The 15,623-nt window shown below is 42.8% G+C and overlaps 1 protein-coding gene across 1 annotated transcript; it reads right to left on the reverse strand.

Moving 5' to 3' along the window:
• Positions 1–1,308: 1,308 nt before the first annotated feature.
• phex (phosphate regulating endopeptidase homolog, X-linked) lies at positions 1,309–13,571 on the reverse strand. Its single transcript, XM_062379555.1, has 22 exons — positions 13,204–13,571; positions 10,783–10,839; positions 10,526–10,687; positions 10,327–10,410; positions 10,016–10,242; positions 9,823–9,891; positions 8,478–8,594; positions 7,977–8,060; positions 7,737–7,879; positions 7,475–7,568; positions 6,369–6,497; positions 5,843–5,944; positions 5,317–5,394; positions 4,934–5,037; positions 4,571–4,629; positions 4,287–4,341; positions 3,839–3,906; positions 3,476–3,606; positions 3,278–3,343; positions 2,969–3,073; positions 2,185–2,261; positions 1,309–2,072 (listed from the first exon to the last, which is right to left on the reverse strand). Exons 1-22 carry the CDS (start codon positions 13,325–13,327, stop codon positions 1,970–1,972), a joined length of 2,238 nt encoding a protein of 745 aa, XP_062235539.1. The 5' UTR covers positions 13,328–13,571; the 3' UTR covers positions 1,309–1,969.
• Between the last annotated feature and the right edge of the window lie 2,052 nt (positions 13,572–15,623).

A 15,623-nucleotide genomic window follows, 5' to 3' on the forward strand; every position in this document is an offset into this window, starting at 1 on the left:
AAATCTGATCACACAGTGTTTCCACTATGAAACTGTTTTCTGCAATGAAACACAAAAATACAAAATCACAGCAACAACAAAACAAAATTCAAACAAACATGTGACTGAAATGTTTACAGGAGCAGTAAGAGGCTGTGGCCACACGAGGTGACATCCCACTGATCATTGATGTAAGAATATCTGCCTGATATTATTTACACATCTAGTCAATTAAAATCTCGGTTCATTATCATCCATCTCACTTATTCCCTATCTTTGTCAATTTATCACCAATCCAACACACACCCACACACAGACACACACAGACACACACACCACCATAACAGACTAAGGCTCTGGACTGATTTCTAATTGGTGTGTATTGATGTTACTGTCGGTGGTGTTGCCACAAATACACGTCATTAATGTTTCCTCCCGCCTGATGCTGTGTGACAAAGTCAAACACACACACACACACACAGACACACACACACACACACACACAGCATCTCAACACAGAATAAGTTGCCATGGGAACTGCTGACATAAATGAATGAGATATGATGTGTGTGTGTGTGTGTGTGTATGTTAATGTGTGTGTGTTGGCAGGTCTGGAGGTAAATCAATGAAAGGAGATTCTCTCTGTTCCAACCCCTCTCTCTTTACCTCTTTTGTCCTCCATCCATCATCCCTCCATCCACTGTCCGACACCTCGCTTCTCTTGTCTCTCACATTTCCCACCTCGTCGTTTCCCCAAAGACGAAGACACAAGGTGAAGGGAGAGCACAAGAGTTTATTAAGACACTCAGAGAAAGAAACGGAAACACAATGAACCACGATCACAAGAAACACACACGCAAATAGGTTCAAGAACACTGAGGGTAATAAGTCCCCATTACACAAAGAAAACATTTCACAAGACTAAAATGTAAATAAAAAAACTAAGATTCTGTAACATATCCTACAGTGGTTTTTATTTGCACTGCACACACATACAATTCATAAATTGATATTAATTGCCATAGATCTCGTTAATCAATTAATTGTTTAATCGAGAATCAAAAATGACAGCGGTGCTATTTTGTCAATCAAATCAAATGTAGAAAAACATGTTGACAATCACTGAAATACACAAAACAACCTGGAAATTTAATTTAGAAATAAAAAAAAGTGTTTAAAACGATAGAGCCTATTGTCGTTTTCTGACTAACTTGTTGAATCTGGTAAAAATCCCCCCCAGGACTCCAGAGAAACATCAAGTATCTCAAGGACGTGTGTGTCTGCAGTTCAGTTCAGTGCCACAGACTTGAAAAGAGAGCCCCCCCCCCCCCCCCCCCACACACACACACAAAAACACATTAAGCCTCATATTACGTCTCAGAAATGAACAAACTGCTTTTCCCGTACAACGTCATGAATCAGGCTTTCACAATTATTTAAATCTAAATATAAGGTTTAAAAGATGTTTCTTATTTTTTAGATTTAGTCTTTGGTTTGACGGATGCTCATAAATACGTCTGCAGATGTTGACCTGATATATTTCTGCTTCTCACAGCTACTGTAACATCTGGAATATATGTTCCTGTAAAAATATATATAGCCATTGAACCTTCACCCTGACAACTCTTCTTTATTCCCATAGGAGAGGCTCAACTGTTATCTACTCACACTAACAGTGCATATCCTGAACATCTGTTGTTACAGAAATTATCAGTTTTTACAACAACAGCTTTCAGAAAAAATATCTTTGCCAAACAGAATTGATAAACTATGACTGACAAAAGTCTTGAGTCAGTCTTTTCTGCCGTAGCTTCAACTTGAGCAGTGAAAGTTCCTGTAAAATGGCTTCAGTTCCTAACAAGTCTGTGAGTTCAGAGAATAACTCACATCATGCAAACTAAAGGCTACGTCCAGCATGATCAGCCTTTTCAACACAGGCCTCCTGCTCACAGCCAGGCTCAGGGGTCACGCTGAGGTCAGAGGTCAAAGGTCACCACACCCGACAGGACTGTGCTCCTCGGTTCATGACGGACGCCTCCGGGCAGCTGAACACGTTCCGAAACTCCTCGTAGTTGCTCATGGCTCCGACAACTCTGCAGGGCGACAACAACAGTGGAGATGAAGTTGGAAGGGGCTGCATGTTCATGTATTGTGTGTGAGTGTGTGTGTGTGCGTGTGTGTGTGCATGGCTGAGTGCGTGCACACCTGTATTTGGGCGGACTGTGGGCTCCGCTCTGGATCTGATCCCTGGCTGCTTCCGGTCTGTACGAGTTACATCTCACCTGCACAATACAAACGGCCACTTCATTAGCAGATGGTGCAGCAGCCGGATGATGAACACGGGGAAGTAAATAAAAACTGTGCAACAACCAGACTGTTTGTAAAAATGGACGCACAAGTGCCTGGAAACTGTGTTCCCTCGAATGACCAGCAGAGGGAGACTTCACTGGTTGCAAAATGAAGTGAGAAAATGACTCACTTGATTTTTTATATCAGAAAATACTTCTGCAATAAGAAAATTAAATTGCTCGAATGAAGAAGCACCGTATTAATGTGGGCATTGACACGTGTGACTGACAGCCAGCACCGTCCAATGGGTGCAGGTCTCAGGAGCAGGTGGGCGTGACGTGTCTCAGTTAGGCTCCACCCCCCGCTCCGCTAAATATGGTTACTTTTGGTTTAGAAAACAACCAAGATGGTCGCCGGACAAAATGCCAAACTCGAGTGTTCAGAAAGGCAGCTCTCAAACTAACGGGTGACGACACGGTGGGTTGACGCTTGACCACAGCACCACTCATATGATCTTCTTGAATTTGGTAAACAGTTCAAGACCATAATTTAGAAAATGGCAGAAATACAAAGTGTGGATTTGTACGAAACTTCAACGAATCAAGAGTAAAACCTCAACTCAAACCACCGGAGAACTGTGTTCAGGAGTGACAGCCGGACCTGAAGCCTGGCACTGATGCATGTGTGTGTGTGTCCTTACGTGTGCGTAGCTGAGGAAGAACAGCTGGTTGTTGTTCAGTCCGACTCCAGGCAGCAGAGGCTCCTCCACACCACCTCTGCTCTCCTCCACCCACCTCCTGTACGCCTACATACACAGGGAAGAAGAGTTTTCTACCTTCCATTCACCAAGGACCTTCGGTCCGGTGAGATACAAGTGAAATTCAAAGTGTCAGAGCAGTTGTATTCACGAAGAAATCATCAATTCTCCATATAACAGGTCAGAATATCAGCAAAATCAAGGCAAACCGTTTTTCTTTGGCGAGACAGATTATCATAAACCTTTCCGTACCCTGAACGCTTCTCTTATTCCTCCATTGTCGGCTATATTTTCTGCCAAAGTCCTCTTCCCCCGAACCTGCGGAGCAAAAACATCCACAAAGCCGTAAAACACTTCTACAACAATATGATAAAAGAGGTTGATTGATTAGGAGTTAAATAAATAATGCATGTTCCTGCCGGAGCAGCTGTAAATCCTGTGGTTTCTCACATTCAGGCCGGCCTCCTCCCAGAGGTAGCCGTTGTACTGGTCTATCATGCACTGGGTCTTCTCAGTGAAGGCTGTTATTGACGAGTTGCTCCACCACTGGTCCAGGTTTCCATTCTTGTCATATTTACGACCTGTTCAGGGAAGCGTCACACACACATAAAAATCACACACTCGAGTGAAGACATGACAAATATCTAGAACCACTTTCTTTTAATCAATTTGATGATTAATTTACTACGTATTGATTCAAGGTGCCTGGACGCTGGATCAGTTTAACCTCAGCTCATGATCCCTTTATAATCTTTATCACAAAGTGGTATTGACCTAATTCTGAACGCTGTCTGAACAAACAAGTGTTGTTACCGTTGTTGTCAAAGCCGTGAGTCAGCTCGTGTCCCACGATCACCCCGATGGCCCCGTAACTCAAAGACCTGGAGAGAGACACCGAGAGGAGCAGCCACAGCAATGAAGTGATAATATTTTAAAAATCTGAAAACCCCTGATGTGATTTATCTTTCAAATTAAACTGCAATATTAGTCGATCATCTATAAATTGAAATATTTACTCTACACTGATATATAATAATAATCTGAAATTAAATCTTACTTCTTATAAAACCCAGTGATTTCATGACCTGTGGAGAATGAGTAAAATAAAGCCTGGTTTCTTCTGTGTGATTTTTCTATTAGCGAGGCTCGTGCTGGAGAAAAGCCCGTTATTAATTCAGAGCTCCTCGCCGCTCCGGAGGAAAGCGTGAGGTGGCATTTCTTTGGTCCGTTAACCGAGCGTGTCACATTTCTTTAATCTCACCTCGGATACTCTCTCCCCCAGAAGAAAGGTTTCTGCAGCTCTCCAGCAGGAAATCCTAAACGAGAGGATCAACAGGGTTTGTGTGTGAAGCTCCGTCCGGATTCAGTCAGCGCAGAAAGGTCAGGCAATTTAAAGAAGTAAATTCCAAATTACTTTGCACATTTAAAGAGTTAATGATCCCACATATTCACCCTGGACTGAGGTAAAGTAAAGATTTCTTCTGTCTGGACAGAATTTGATAAATAATAGATTTTCAAATGATGTCAGATGTTGTCGTATCTTACGGATTTGATTGGTGGAAGAACTGTAGAAGGCGTTCACAGTTGTTGGGTTTGTAAACCACCTGAAACACAAAACACATTCAGATGCAAGTCAACAAGAAGGAAAAGACACAACAAGTCGGCCACAAAACAACAATGTGTTTTCAGCCACTATTGTCATAATCACACTGGTAGTTGGTTTGTTAAGATTCAACTTCAGATGGTGGAATCTAAATGTGAAGTTTCTATCACACACTTTATGTGTATCAGGATTTATTTGTCTCATTTTGCCTTTATTGACACGTTTTGTTTTTGGACCAGTTATTATGAAACAGGGGAGTAAACAGATGTGGATGAAAACTCGTAGAGATCCGTCCTTGTACTCACTCTGTACGTGGGACGCTCTTTCGAAGCCAGGCCACATCGGACTGGGCGATGAACTTGAGCGTCTGCATCACGTTGCCATAATAATCCATCTCATTGAACTTTAGCTAAAACACACAAATACAACTGTCACTCAAAGTCGAGCCTAGTCGTGCTAATGTGTTAAATCTGATTAAGACATTTTGATTTGGCAGTTTTCCACCTTGATGTCATTGTTCTTCTAAAATGTCCAGATGTTGGAAATATAACTTGGTGCTCAGTTAAAGTTACTCGTCATAAACATTGATAGTTTGAATAAAGTAAACTTATTTTGAAGTTTTACAGTGATTTCCCATCATTCTCATCATTTCTGACCCTCCCCTGTGACGTGAAGGGACCAAACCAACCTCCTTGAGATCTTCGCTCAGGTAGGTGTCGTTCAGGATGAACTCGGGGTAGCCGACCTTTGCCAGGACGGCGTGAGCCTAGAGAGAAGGCAACAGGAGAGTGAACGTTAAGAACAGCTTCAACTGATAAATCTGATTATGATTATTCACAAGTCAGACATTTATTCAGTGTAGGAGTTTTATTTTTGGTCCTTTGAGAGTCTTGTAATATGAAACAAATAATGTTGTTACACCACAGTTGGTGGATGATTAGAACTTTGGTTCAAAGAGAAGTTAGCCTCAAACAAACAGTTTCTTTCTTTATATGTACTTGAATAGATCCAGATATTTCCCTTAGTGGAAAACCAACACAGAGCTGCCCCCTAGTGGTATCATGGAGTTAAAGCTTTACTGGAGGATACAATTTAGAGTTGAGACACAAAACAACTGTGACTGGAAGAAAAGTGTGTTTTGGAAAATCTTGTTTGCTGCAAAGCACTGTGGGAATAAAACCATGAGTGATATCAGAGCTGACGGCTTGTCGTGCCTTTTCCACGGCTCTCGTCTTCGTCGACTGATCCATCCACTCGTTCTCTTTCTGCAGAATGTCGATGAACGCCCAGCGGATGCCCCCGATCAGCTCCTCCATCTGAGACAGATTCAGGAAGGACACAGGAGGAGAAAGGAGGTCAGAGGACGTCCAGGAAACACACTCTTATGTCTGTGAGGACATTTGGGGTCAGACTTCAATTTGGGGCAGAACTTCCGGCTCTTTAGGTCGATTACATAGTTGTGATTGTCAGGGTAAGAGGCTGGGGAATGCATTGTGTCAGAAAGGGTCCTCACAAGGATAGAAATGTGTGTTTCCCCCTCACAATAAGAGCATTAACTAAAAAATGAAGTGCTCGGTGTCACTGTGACATAAACAAACACACACACCCGCACTGACGCAGACGACACAACATTAAATAACCTCATCGCCAGAAGACACACATCTGTTAAAACACACACACGAGTTAGACTCTTGACCCGTGATGTGAGACATGAGGTCCAGTCGGGTAACGCACACGCACCATGTGCTTCTTGTCCTCCTGGAAGTGTGTGTCGACAAACAGGCGCCCGATGGCGTAAACAAGCGAGTTCTCCACGTAGTTCACGCACTTGTCCCAGCGCGGGGTGAGAGAGGTGGTTCCTGTGGTTATCTTCAAAACGAAAAAAGGTGGGAAACGTCAATATGTTGAATTTATGGTTCACTATTAAATTCATCAAGAGCTTCCTCCCTGCCCTAAAAACATAAAGAAGCATTAAACTAAATATCACATAACTTTCAGAGCTCTCTAATCAATGTCGTGTAGTTTTTAGGAACTTAAAACTAAGTTTGATAAGAAATCAAGAAACTATCACACGTTAGAGTTTTTTAATTTTGTGGGTTTCTTGCTGTGAAAAAGTATATTTTGTTTATTTATTGAATGTTCAACCTCTTTTACCACTTTGAAATGTGCAACCGTGAATACAACCTTTACTTATTTATTTATGATGCTCAATGCAGTGTGTACAAAAGAAAGAATCCTTCCAAATACTAAAGCACAAGGTCTTTGGCTCACATCTTGTTCTATTTTAAAAGATAGGTCACGTTTCTTCCCTTGCAGAATAATTTGATTCTCAGCTACAAAGCTTTGTTTACAAGACAAAACAGACACTGAATTATTTATCAATACATTTATTTGTTGGCCTGAATGTTAGAACACTGAAATATGTCAAGTCTAAATAACCTGCACAGCTTCAGTTACTTTAAAGGGAAGAGAATAGTTTGAGTCTGGTTCAGATTTATAGTTTGTTAAATTAACTCTGAGATCAGGATTAATTAAAACATAAATTACATTTTACGAGAGTTAAAATAAGAAGAATCTTCAGTATCTAAAGTCCTGGTCTTCCTGTTTATGGTAAAACTTCATAGTACTACGCTCCAGACATGAAGTACACAGTAGGAACTTCTCCAACAGCCGTAAACTATGTATCTGCAAACCGTCAACTCGTAAAATAAGAAAAACAACCTGATTTAAAGTTTCTCTGTTTTTTTTTTTCCAAAGGATTTTTCTGGCTCTAAACCAGTGCAGGAGCATCTCAAGGAGCAATGACCAAACCAAGACAGACTCTGGAACAAGCCTTGTGTTCGTACCCGAGCGTAGTCGAGGTATCTGTAGAGGAAACGCCGACTCAGAGTCGTGATCCTGGAGAAAACCGTCCTCCACTGCACGTAGTTCGCTACGGTCCTGAAGAGAGAGAGGACAATTCATTAGAGGCCTACATGTAATCTCATTATACGCCATAAATCACTTATAACGAGAGACAGGAGCCCCGAGGCCTCAGTGTGTGCGTGTTCCTCTGTCTGCGTGTTAATGTGTGTGTGTGTGTGTGTGTGTGTGTGTGTCTGTGTGTACCTGGGGTCTGTGGCGTTAATGAGCTTGAAAAGTTCCTTGAAATACTGAGGAGCTCGGACGATGACGGGCTCGGAGGAGGAGATGGAGCGAGTCGGGTCGCTCCTAGACTCCACCACCGCTTTTACAAAACCCAGCCAGTCGAACTACAGACGAGGAGACGAGGAGATTAATCAAATCAATCAATTCATAAATAGATTGATGATCCTGTTGAAGCCCAGTTGTTGTCTGTCTCTAACGTACCTGTGGCACGGAGCGCTGCAGGCGAGACAGCGAGTATCTGTTGTACATGTTCTCACTGGTGCGGTTCTCGTAGGGAATCAGGATCTGTCGACACAATGAGCAGGTTTACACATTACATTACATTACATTACATTACATGTCATTTAGCAGACGCTTTTATCCAAAGCGACTTACATTTTTAGAACACTCATCATTTTATGAGGGGCCATCTAGGGGTTCAGTATCTTGCCAAGGACACTTAGGCATGCAGATGGGATAGAGTGGGATTCGAACCGGCAACCTTCTTGTTGCAGAGCACCCGCTCTATCCCCTAGGCCACGCTCTCCCCATACACACACACACACACACACACACACACACACACAAACACACAACTTATGATTCAGAACTCATTCATTAAATCGTCCTCCCTGAACCAGCTGCAAACTTCATGGGGGGTAACACTGAGTTTTAATGAGCTCCAGAGACACAGAGAGACTTAATGTGACTTGACGTCTTTACATGAGCCAGTTTGGTCTCGAAGGCGAGCGCCTTCTCCATCTGGGTCCCCGCCGACGACTCTGGAGCGCCCAGCATGACGGCCGTGTCTGTCATCAGGCTGAGCAAGGCCGCACGGTACTAGAGAGAGAGGGAGAGAGAGAGGGATAGAGGGGGGGGGGGAGAGAGAGCGAGAGAGAGACAAATTTGTTCATTGCTGTGCTTGCATCAGCTGCCATCAGACGTCAAAGGTTCAAATCCACAGTTAGATAATACTTCACTCCTTGATCAGTATGTGTCATTCATTTGGTAAAATTCATGTTTTTCTTATAAATGACGTTTTTAAGAGCAGCAGAAAATATTCATTGATTGAGAAATGTACTGATGATTCAGTGTGATATTTTGATAGAGCACCATAAGGTTTATAAGCTGTGACTAATTGATTTTATTAAGGCAACTTTATGGATATGTGCACTTAATAGGAAAAGGTTTAACATAATTATAAACATTTCCAGCCACAGACTTGATGGATTGTGGAAACCTTTATAAACGATCCATTAATGGAAATCAACTTTAAAATCTCAAGAACCTTAATAACATCATTAATATATTCATAAGTGCAAATCTGAAGATCTATTACAAAGTGTGAAAACTGATGAAAACAAACTTCCTAATAAAGATTGGCAAACATTTACAGCTGCTGACTCAATAGTAGAACTATAAGAGAGTCAAAGTTATTCAAACAACATAATAACGACATTCATAACTTTTATAAATTAGTCAGAAAGTGTTTAAGCGATGAATCTAAAACAAATTTAAATCAACCGCACAAAACAGATGAATCGAAAAGAAACCATAAATTACCAAGACGTTAACAGTGCGATTATTCAATCTCATTAAATAAAGATGGTTTCTTCTTTAAATTTTACTTTGCAATGTTAATTATGTATAATTTTTTACAATAAAAACAACTTCACACTAAGACTGATTTAAAGATGGTTAAAAATATGCTTGCTATGTGGAGTATGAACCCTGAGTCCTTGTATCTACTGTAAGTTTGCAAGTGAAACTTTTTCTCATGACACAATGTAAACTCTGGTATTTACAGTATGTGGGTACTGTATGTCCTGTACAGCAGAAATAACTGCAGATAGAGACTGAAGTAATAACAAGATAAAGTTTTTTTTAACTTCACCATCGACTCCCTTTTCTAAAATTAATATCTGTCCTTATGACTGTCTGACGTCTTTAACAACTCATATTTCAAACGGCGTAAAATTATCCTCTGCAATAATTCATCCCTGCAGCCGGAGGAGAATAGCTGCTGGAGGAAGAAGGACTTTTTTAGACGGATGAGGCAGAAACTCACGGCCTGGGCAGAGGACGTGTTGGTGGTGTAGTCTTCCCTCGAGGGCAGAGACAGGGACGCCTGGTCCAGCTGCAGGAAGACGGATTCACAATGTTCTTTATCATTTATTTGTCTAAAATCAAGTGTATGGTCAATTAACTTAATTGTCAAATCTAATCATGTGTCCACAATGCTAACCGTGTGGATGACAGACCTTGATGATGTACTTGGAGGAGTTCTTGTCATCAGGCGAGACGTACAGGCGGAGGAGGACGCTCTTGCTGTGCTGGTTCCTCATCTGAGCCAGAGTCTTCAGGAGGCTCCACCGAGCGGCCGACCACTCGTACTCACCGCCGAGCCCGTCCCCGACCACGGGCCAACGGAACTCCGGCTGTCTGAGCGTTTTCAGCATCGGTTTGGTGTCCATCTTCTCCAGCATGGCTTCGTGAGGAAGACACAAAGAAGGTCAGATTAGGGGCTGGAGGAGATATCAGACAAAACCCAGTGGAGGTGTGTCGGACTCACTCTCGTTCAAACAGGAGCGGTAGAGGACCTTAGCTTTGGTCACTGCCTCCAGTTCATCAGGGTTGGATGGAGCTTCCAGTAACTCTGACAGAAGAAACAGTGCGGGTCATTATAACAGTTCTTCTCCAGGATCAACACTCCACAGACATCATAGGGACAAGATGGCGGCACCTGGCCCCCCCTCCCTGCTCCCAGTCACCTTTGAGCTGGATGTCGACGTGCTGCCGCAGCCAGGGGTAGATGCCGTACGAGGAGGAATCTTCGGGGATGGGATTGTCCTTCAGCCAACCTCCACAGGAGAAGCTGTAGAAGTCCTCACAGGGGTCAACTGCCCGGTCAATTTTAGAAAGAATGGACCCGGCTGCAGGAGGAAGAGGAGAGACATGTGAACGTTGGTCACGACTGAAACATCTGGTGCTTTACAAACCCCTGGTGGAAGCTCAGGGAACTCCTCACCTGCCTCGATGCATTCTGGCGTCAGGCAGAACTCCTCCCCGCTGGACTTTTGGGAAACTGAGGGAGAGGAAAAGAGTCGAAGGATGAAGGGTGACAACCTAAAGTCTGCTGTGACTCACAGAGCTGTGTTATTCTGGTTGCATGTCTATATACAGTAAGCCCCCCCCTTTGAAACCACATAAATGTACAAGTCTGCCGGTGACACAACCAGCTTTCCAAGAACAACTCAACAGTGGAAACTTTATGTGGAAGTGGACAAACCACATGTGACCCCAGGAGAGTGGAAACACCTATTCAGGCAAAAAAAAACGTGTGAGAGCCTGAAACCAGGTGATATTTAATATATATGATTTAGTAATGACACAAAGCCTTAGAGAGACCACATCCTCCAAAAGACGCAGCTCCTGAACCGACACTCAGGTCTTTTGTTATTGCTTTAATTGAGAATCAGAATCTGCTTCCTGTAGTTTATCCTTCTGACATCGTAATCACAGGTTTGTCGTTTTTCACTCCTCTTCCTCGAAAGTGGGCTCACGGATTTAGAAAAACCCAAATGCACACTCACACAGCTTCGACCCTGCACGACCCACTTGGCCTGGAGCAACCTCAACACACAAACACACACAGCTTTAAACACACCCACACACCCACACACACATATGGATGTCTTTGGCTCCAGTGTCACTGCCGTTTGTCACAGAGATACGAAAACACGTCAGGGACACGAACATGCATGTAAACAAACACACATGTAACAGAAGCTTTAAACTCATTAGAAACAAATATTAATAAAACTAAATCAAAGCAACCACTTGGCATTCCGGTGTCCGGTCAATCGCACGGCTGGCTTGGAGTGTTTCCATCCGAGTGGGTGTGTGGTGCTGCATACATAGACACATGACATAATTACACTTCAATGCCGCCACAAGAATGTTGGCTTCCCTCAATGACAAAAAAAATAGAAATCTAAGGACCCCTCCCAACCTCGACCATCCTCACAGCCACGCACGACTCAAACTACCAACACACAGGAAGTTCATCTATATGTTAAACCTGAAGCTGTAGAGCCAGGAGACGCTCTGTTTGATAAACAATGTGTAACATTTATAAATCAGTTTGTTTAAAAGTGACAGAGCATTTTAAACTTTGGACCATGTGGAGTTTTACCCCTTGTTTCAGTCTTAAAGCAAAGTTAACAGCTTTTCCTTTCGTGATCCAGTTCATTGAGCTGAAACACTGAGAAAACTAGAACGGCCCTACGGTCCCGTTAAATTCAATCAAGCTTAATTTCACAAACTTATATCTGTCCCAAAAACATCCTTATTAATTTACCATCAAGATTCCATGAATTACTCGCTGGGAAACCAGAGAAAATCTCACAGTGTTGAAGATAGTGAGAAAGAATTCCTGCATCCGCCCCCTGATCTGGACCTGCACCAAAATTGAATGGGTTCTTTCCTAATACACAAAAACCACATCCCTCCACCGACTCTCTTGGAAAACCTGTAACTAAACAGTCCAGTATTAAACATCTTTGCCACATGAAAACTCATCACTGTTTTCACGCTTCACGATTTGGTAAATACAGAGAATTTTAAGGCTTTTACGTGATATTTAAGATTTTTGCTTTTGTGATCCAGTCCATTGAGCATTGAGAAAGAATATGGGCAGTTGTCACAAGTTCCTTGGTTATAACACTAATATGCAGCTAAATTAAACAACCAGTACAAACTTTTAAATCAACATAAATATGATTACAGATGTACATTTTTATAATTTTCTTGTGTACCTTTTAGTTTATATAAAGCTCTTGGGCCTTTGCTATAAGTTCTTCTTCTGTTTTTTCTGTTTTTATCCGCACTACTGCAGCAAATCACTGGTTTAATCTCCCAAACTAAATTATATTCATGTATTCAGAGAGTTACCAGTGTAACTGAACATGCACTGGCCTTTAAAAATAAATAAATAAACACACACACACACACCCTAACCCACCACTTCTCTGCCCACACAGTTCCTGCTAATTAATTTCACATTCAGCAGGAGACAATACCCACAAAGTGTCAACACACACATTCCTCCCTCTCTTCCCAGCGTCCACTCTGACTCCCACAGAGCGTTACGTGGACTCCGAGGTTGTGCATGTGTGTGTGTGGGGGCGTATATATATATATGAAACCTTATATGGACCAAAAATAGTTTGACACAAGTTACCCGCGAACCCTCCACAGAGACCTTTGCTCCCAGCCAGTGCACTGGTGTGTGTAATTTAGTTGTAGTACTATAATCTGAGCGTGCACTGTGAAATACGCTTTCTGCGGAACTCCTCGCAAATTATAATGCAGCATGAGGACAAGTGTGTGTTTATGTACAGTATGTGTGTGGCTGTGTGTGTGTGTGTGTGTGTGTTTATGGACTTACCCAGTATGAGTGCGAGCAGCAGAACTGCACAGAGACACACACACATGGCCAGGGCGATCTTGAAGAGACGAGTGTTGCCCTTCTCGGGTTTTACTCCACCGCCACCTAAACGCTCCAGCTCCATGACTTACTTATATCACAAGCACACACAAATGCACAAACACACACAAAAAAATCTTTGACAGCTGGAAAAACACAACAAAAAGCAAAACAAGTGGAGAAAACTGAAACAAATAAATGAATTAAAAGGAAAAAATTAAATCCAGAAGGTTTTTAGAACATATTTCCAGATTTTTTAATTAATCTATATTCTACTTTAGACTTTCTCTATCTGTGTCTGCTGCTATCTGAGTAACTGCAGGACTCTAACTTCACCCCAGCTCTTCAAACTGTTCCTCCCTCCCTCACTACTCCTCCTCTCCCCCATTACTCCTCCTCTCCTCTCTCCCTCCCTCCCTCCCTCCCCTCCAGGACACAAGGGACCAGGCGTCCCAGTGGAGAACAGAAATCATTTATCAAATTCATTGGCTAAAACCAGAACATTGTGTGTGTCTGCGTGTGTGGCATTAGGGGCTGCAGACCCTGTCAGAAGTGTAAACGTGCATGTGAAGTGTGTGTGTGTATGTGTGTGTGTTTAATCTCATGTTCAAAACAGCAGGGTACCCTGCTCAAAACATTTATCAGATCAGACAGTCAGTAGACCAGAATAGAATTAGATTCTCACACACACACACACACACACACACACACACACACACACACACACACACACACACACACACACACACACACACACACACACACACACACACACACACACACACACACACACACACACACACACACACACACACACACACACACACCGGCCCTCTCCCTCTCTCTAACACACACACACACACACACACGGGAGACACTGATTACAATCGATTAATCCGATGATGACGCTGCCTGTGAAAACACATCAGTGCTTCTGTTCATCACTAATATCTAAGAGGAGGTGCTGCTGATAATAAGGCCGCAGCTCCTGATTGGTCCACCTCCTCCTTTGTGGAGCGAGAGCGTGCTCTTTAGGGTTGTGGGTCGACACAGTCTCTATATAGACTCGTCTTCCTGTTCTGCTGCAAACACCCATTCATCAAACCCAACCCTGTGACCACGATGCTATTGTTCAGCATTTCTGACTCCAGATCATTTGCGTCCTGTTTTAATTCTCATTGTTTGAAATCTACTTCTCATTGTGAACGCTTCTCGTTCAGACTCTTAATTCGGGGCAGCAGATTGCAGAGTCGAGCTCCACCGGCTACCAAATGATTTATTCATTCTTTGATAACACATTATTTATTGATGCAGTTAAATGTTTTGGACCCAATGTTTCATTATTTGATGTATGGTCATAGTCCTGTGAAATTTAATTTGAAACTTCATTATTGAACTGCACTTACAGAATTCCAGGTCAGATCTGTGACTGGATTCCATTTTATCTACGCAGGTTGTAAATCAGCGAGTCAAATCCAGGGCATGTGGCTCAGTATGAACCAGACCTGTCCTCCTCCACCTCCTCCTCTTCATCATCATCATCATCATCATCCTCCTCCCATGTCTGTTTATACAAACATCCCTGCAGGCTGTCATCAGCGCGAGATAAGCAGCAGAGACACACACGCAAGAACACATTAGTGATCATTTTCACTGCTGATTGGGGGGGAAGGGAAATCAACATTATCTGAAGGCAGACACATAAACACGAGAAAGAGGCGAGAACCATGTTCTGAATCCTCCCACACAACTTCTCTAATCGCACAAAGTCTCCAAAAGACAGATAAAGCAACAATTTTGGAACCTGCTGACTGAGGTGTCTGCTCATCCCCGCTAAACACACCTCTGTGGTTAAGCTGGGGGCCGTTCGGTGTTTATATGTTTGTGGGAAACACCCTTCAAAATTACAACGTGCCGCCTCCATCGCCGACACACTCAGGAAAAACATAATCACCACAGAACTCCCTGGAAAAAAGACTGAAGCAACACACTGCGGCCGAGGGCTGGAGCTCAGAGTGAGGAGGCCAGTGGGCTTAGGTTCCTCTGTCTGGGTCAGACAATGAGGAAGAGTGCTGAGAAGACCAAGGGGATGAAATTAGTGAGGAGGTGCGGGTCTCACTATTAACAATTATATCTGCAGGAAACTACATCAAATGGAGTCTAAATATTACTCCATGAAATGTAGAGTCATTCACAATCTAAGTGACTTTTAATTAACGGGAAAAAGTTGCAGCTCAACTTTCTATCCAGGATGAAAAGTTCTCTCATGACAAACCTCATAAAACTACATGACACTTTGCTTTCAGATTCATCATTTGATTTTTATTCCGGCTGTTGGCACCCCCCCCCCCTCCACGCAGCCTCGAATGACCCCGAACAGA

The sequence above is a fragment of the Platichthys flesus genome, chromosome 21 (assembly GCF_949316205.1).
Source record: "Platichthys flesus chromosome 21, fPlaFle2.1, whole genome shotgun sequence".
Classification (NCBI taxonomy): domain Eukaryota; kingdom Metazoa; phylum Chordata; class Actinopteri; order Pleuronectiformes; family Pleuronectidae; genus Platichthys; species Platichthys flesus.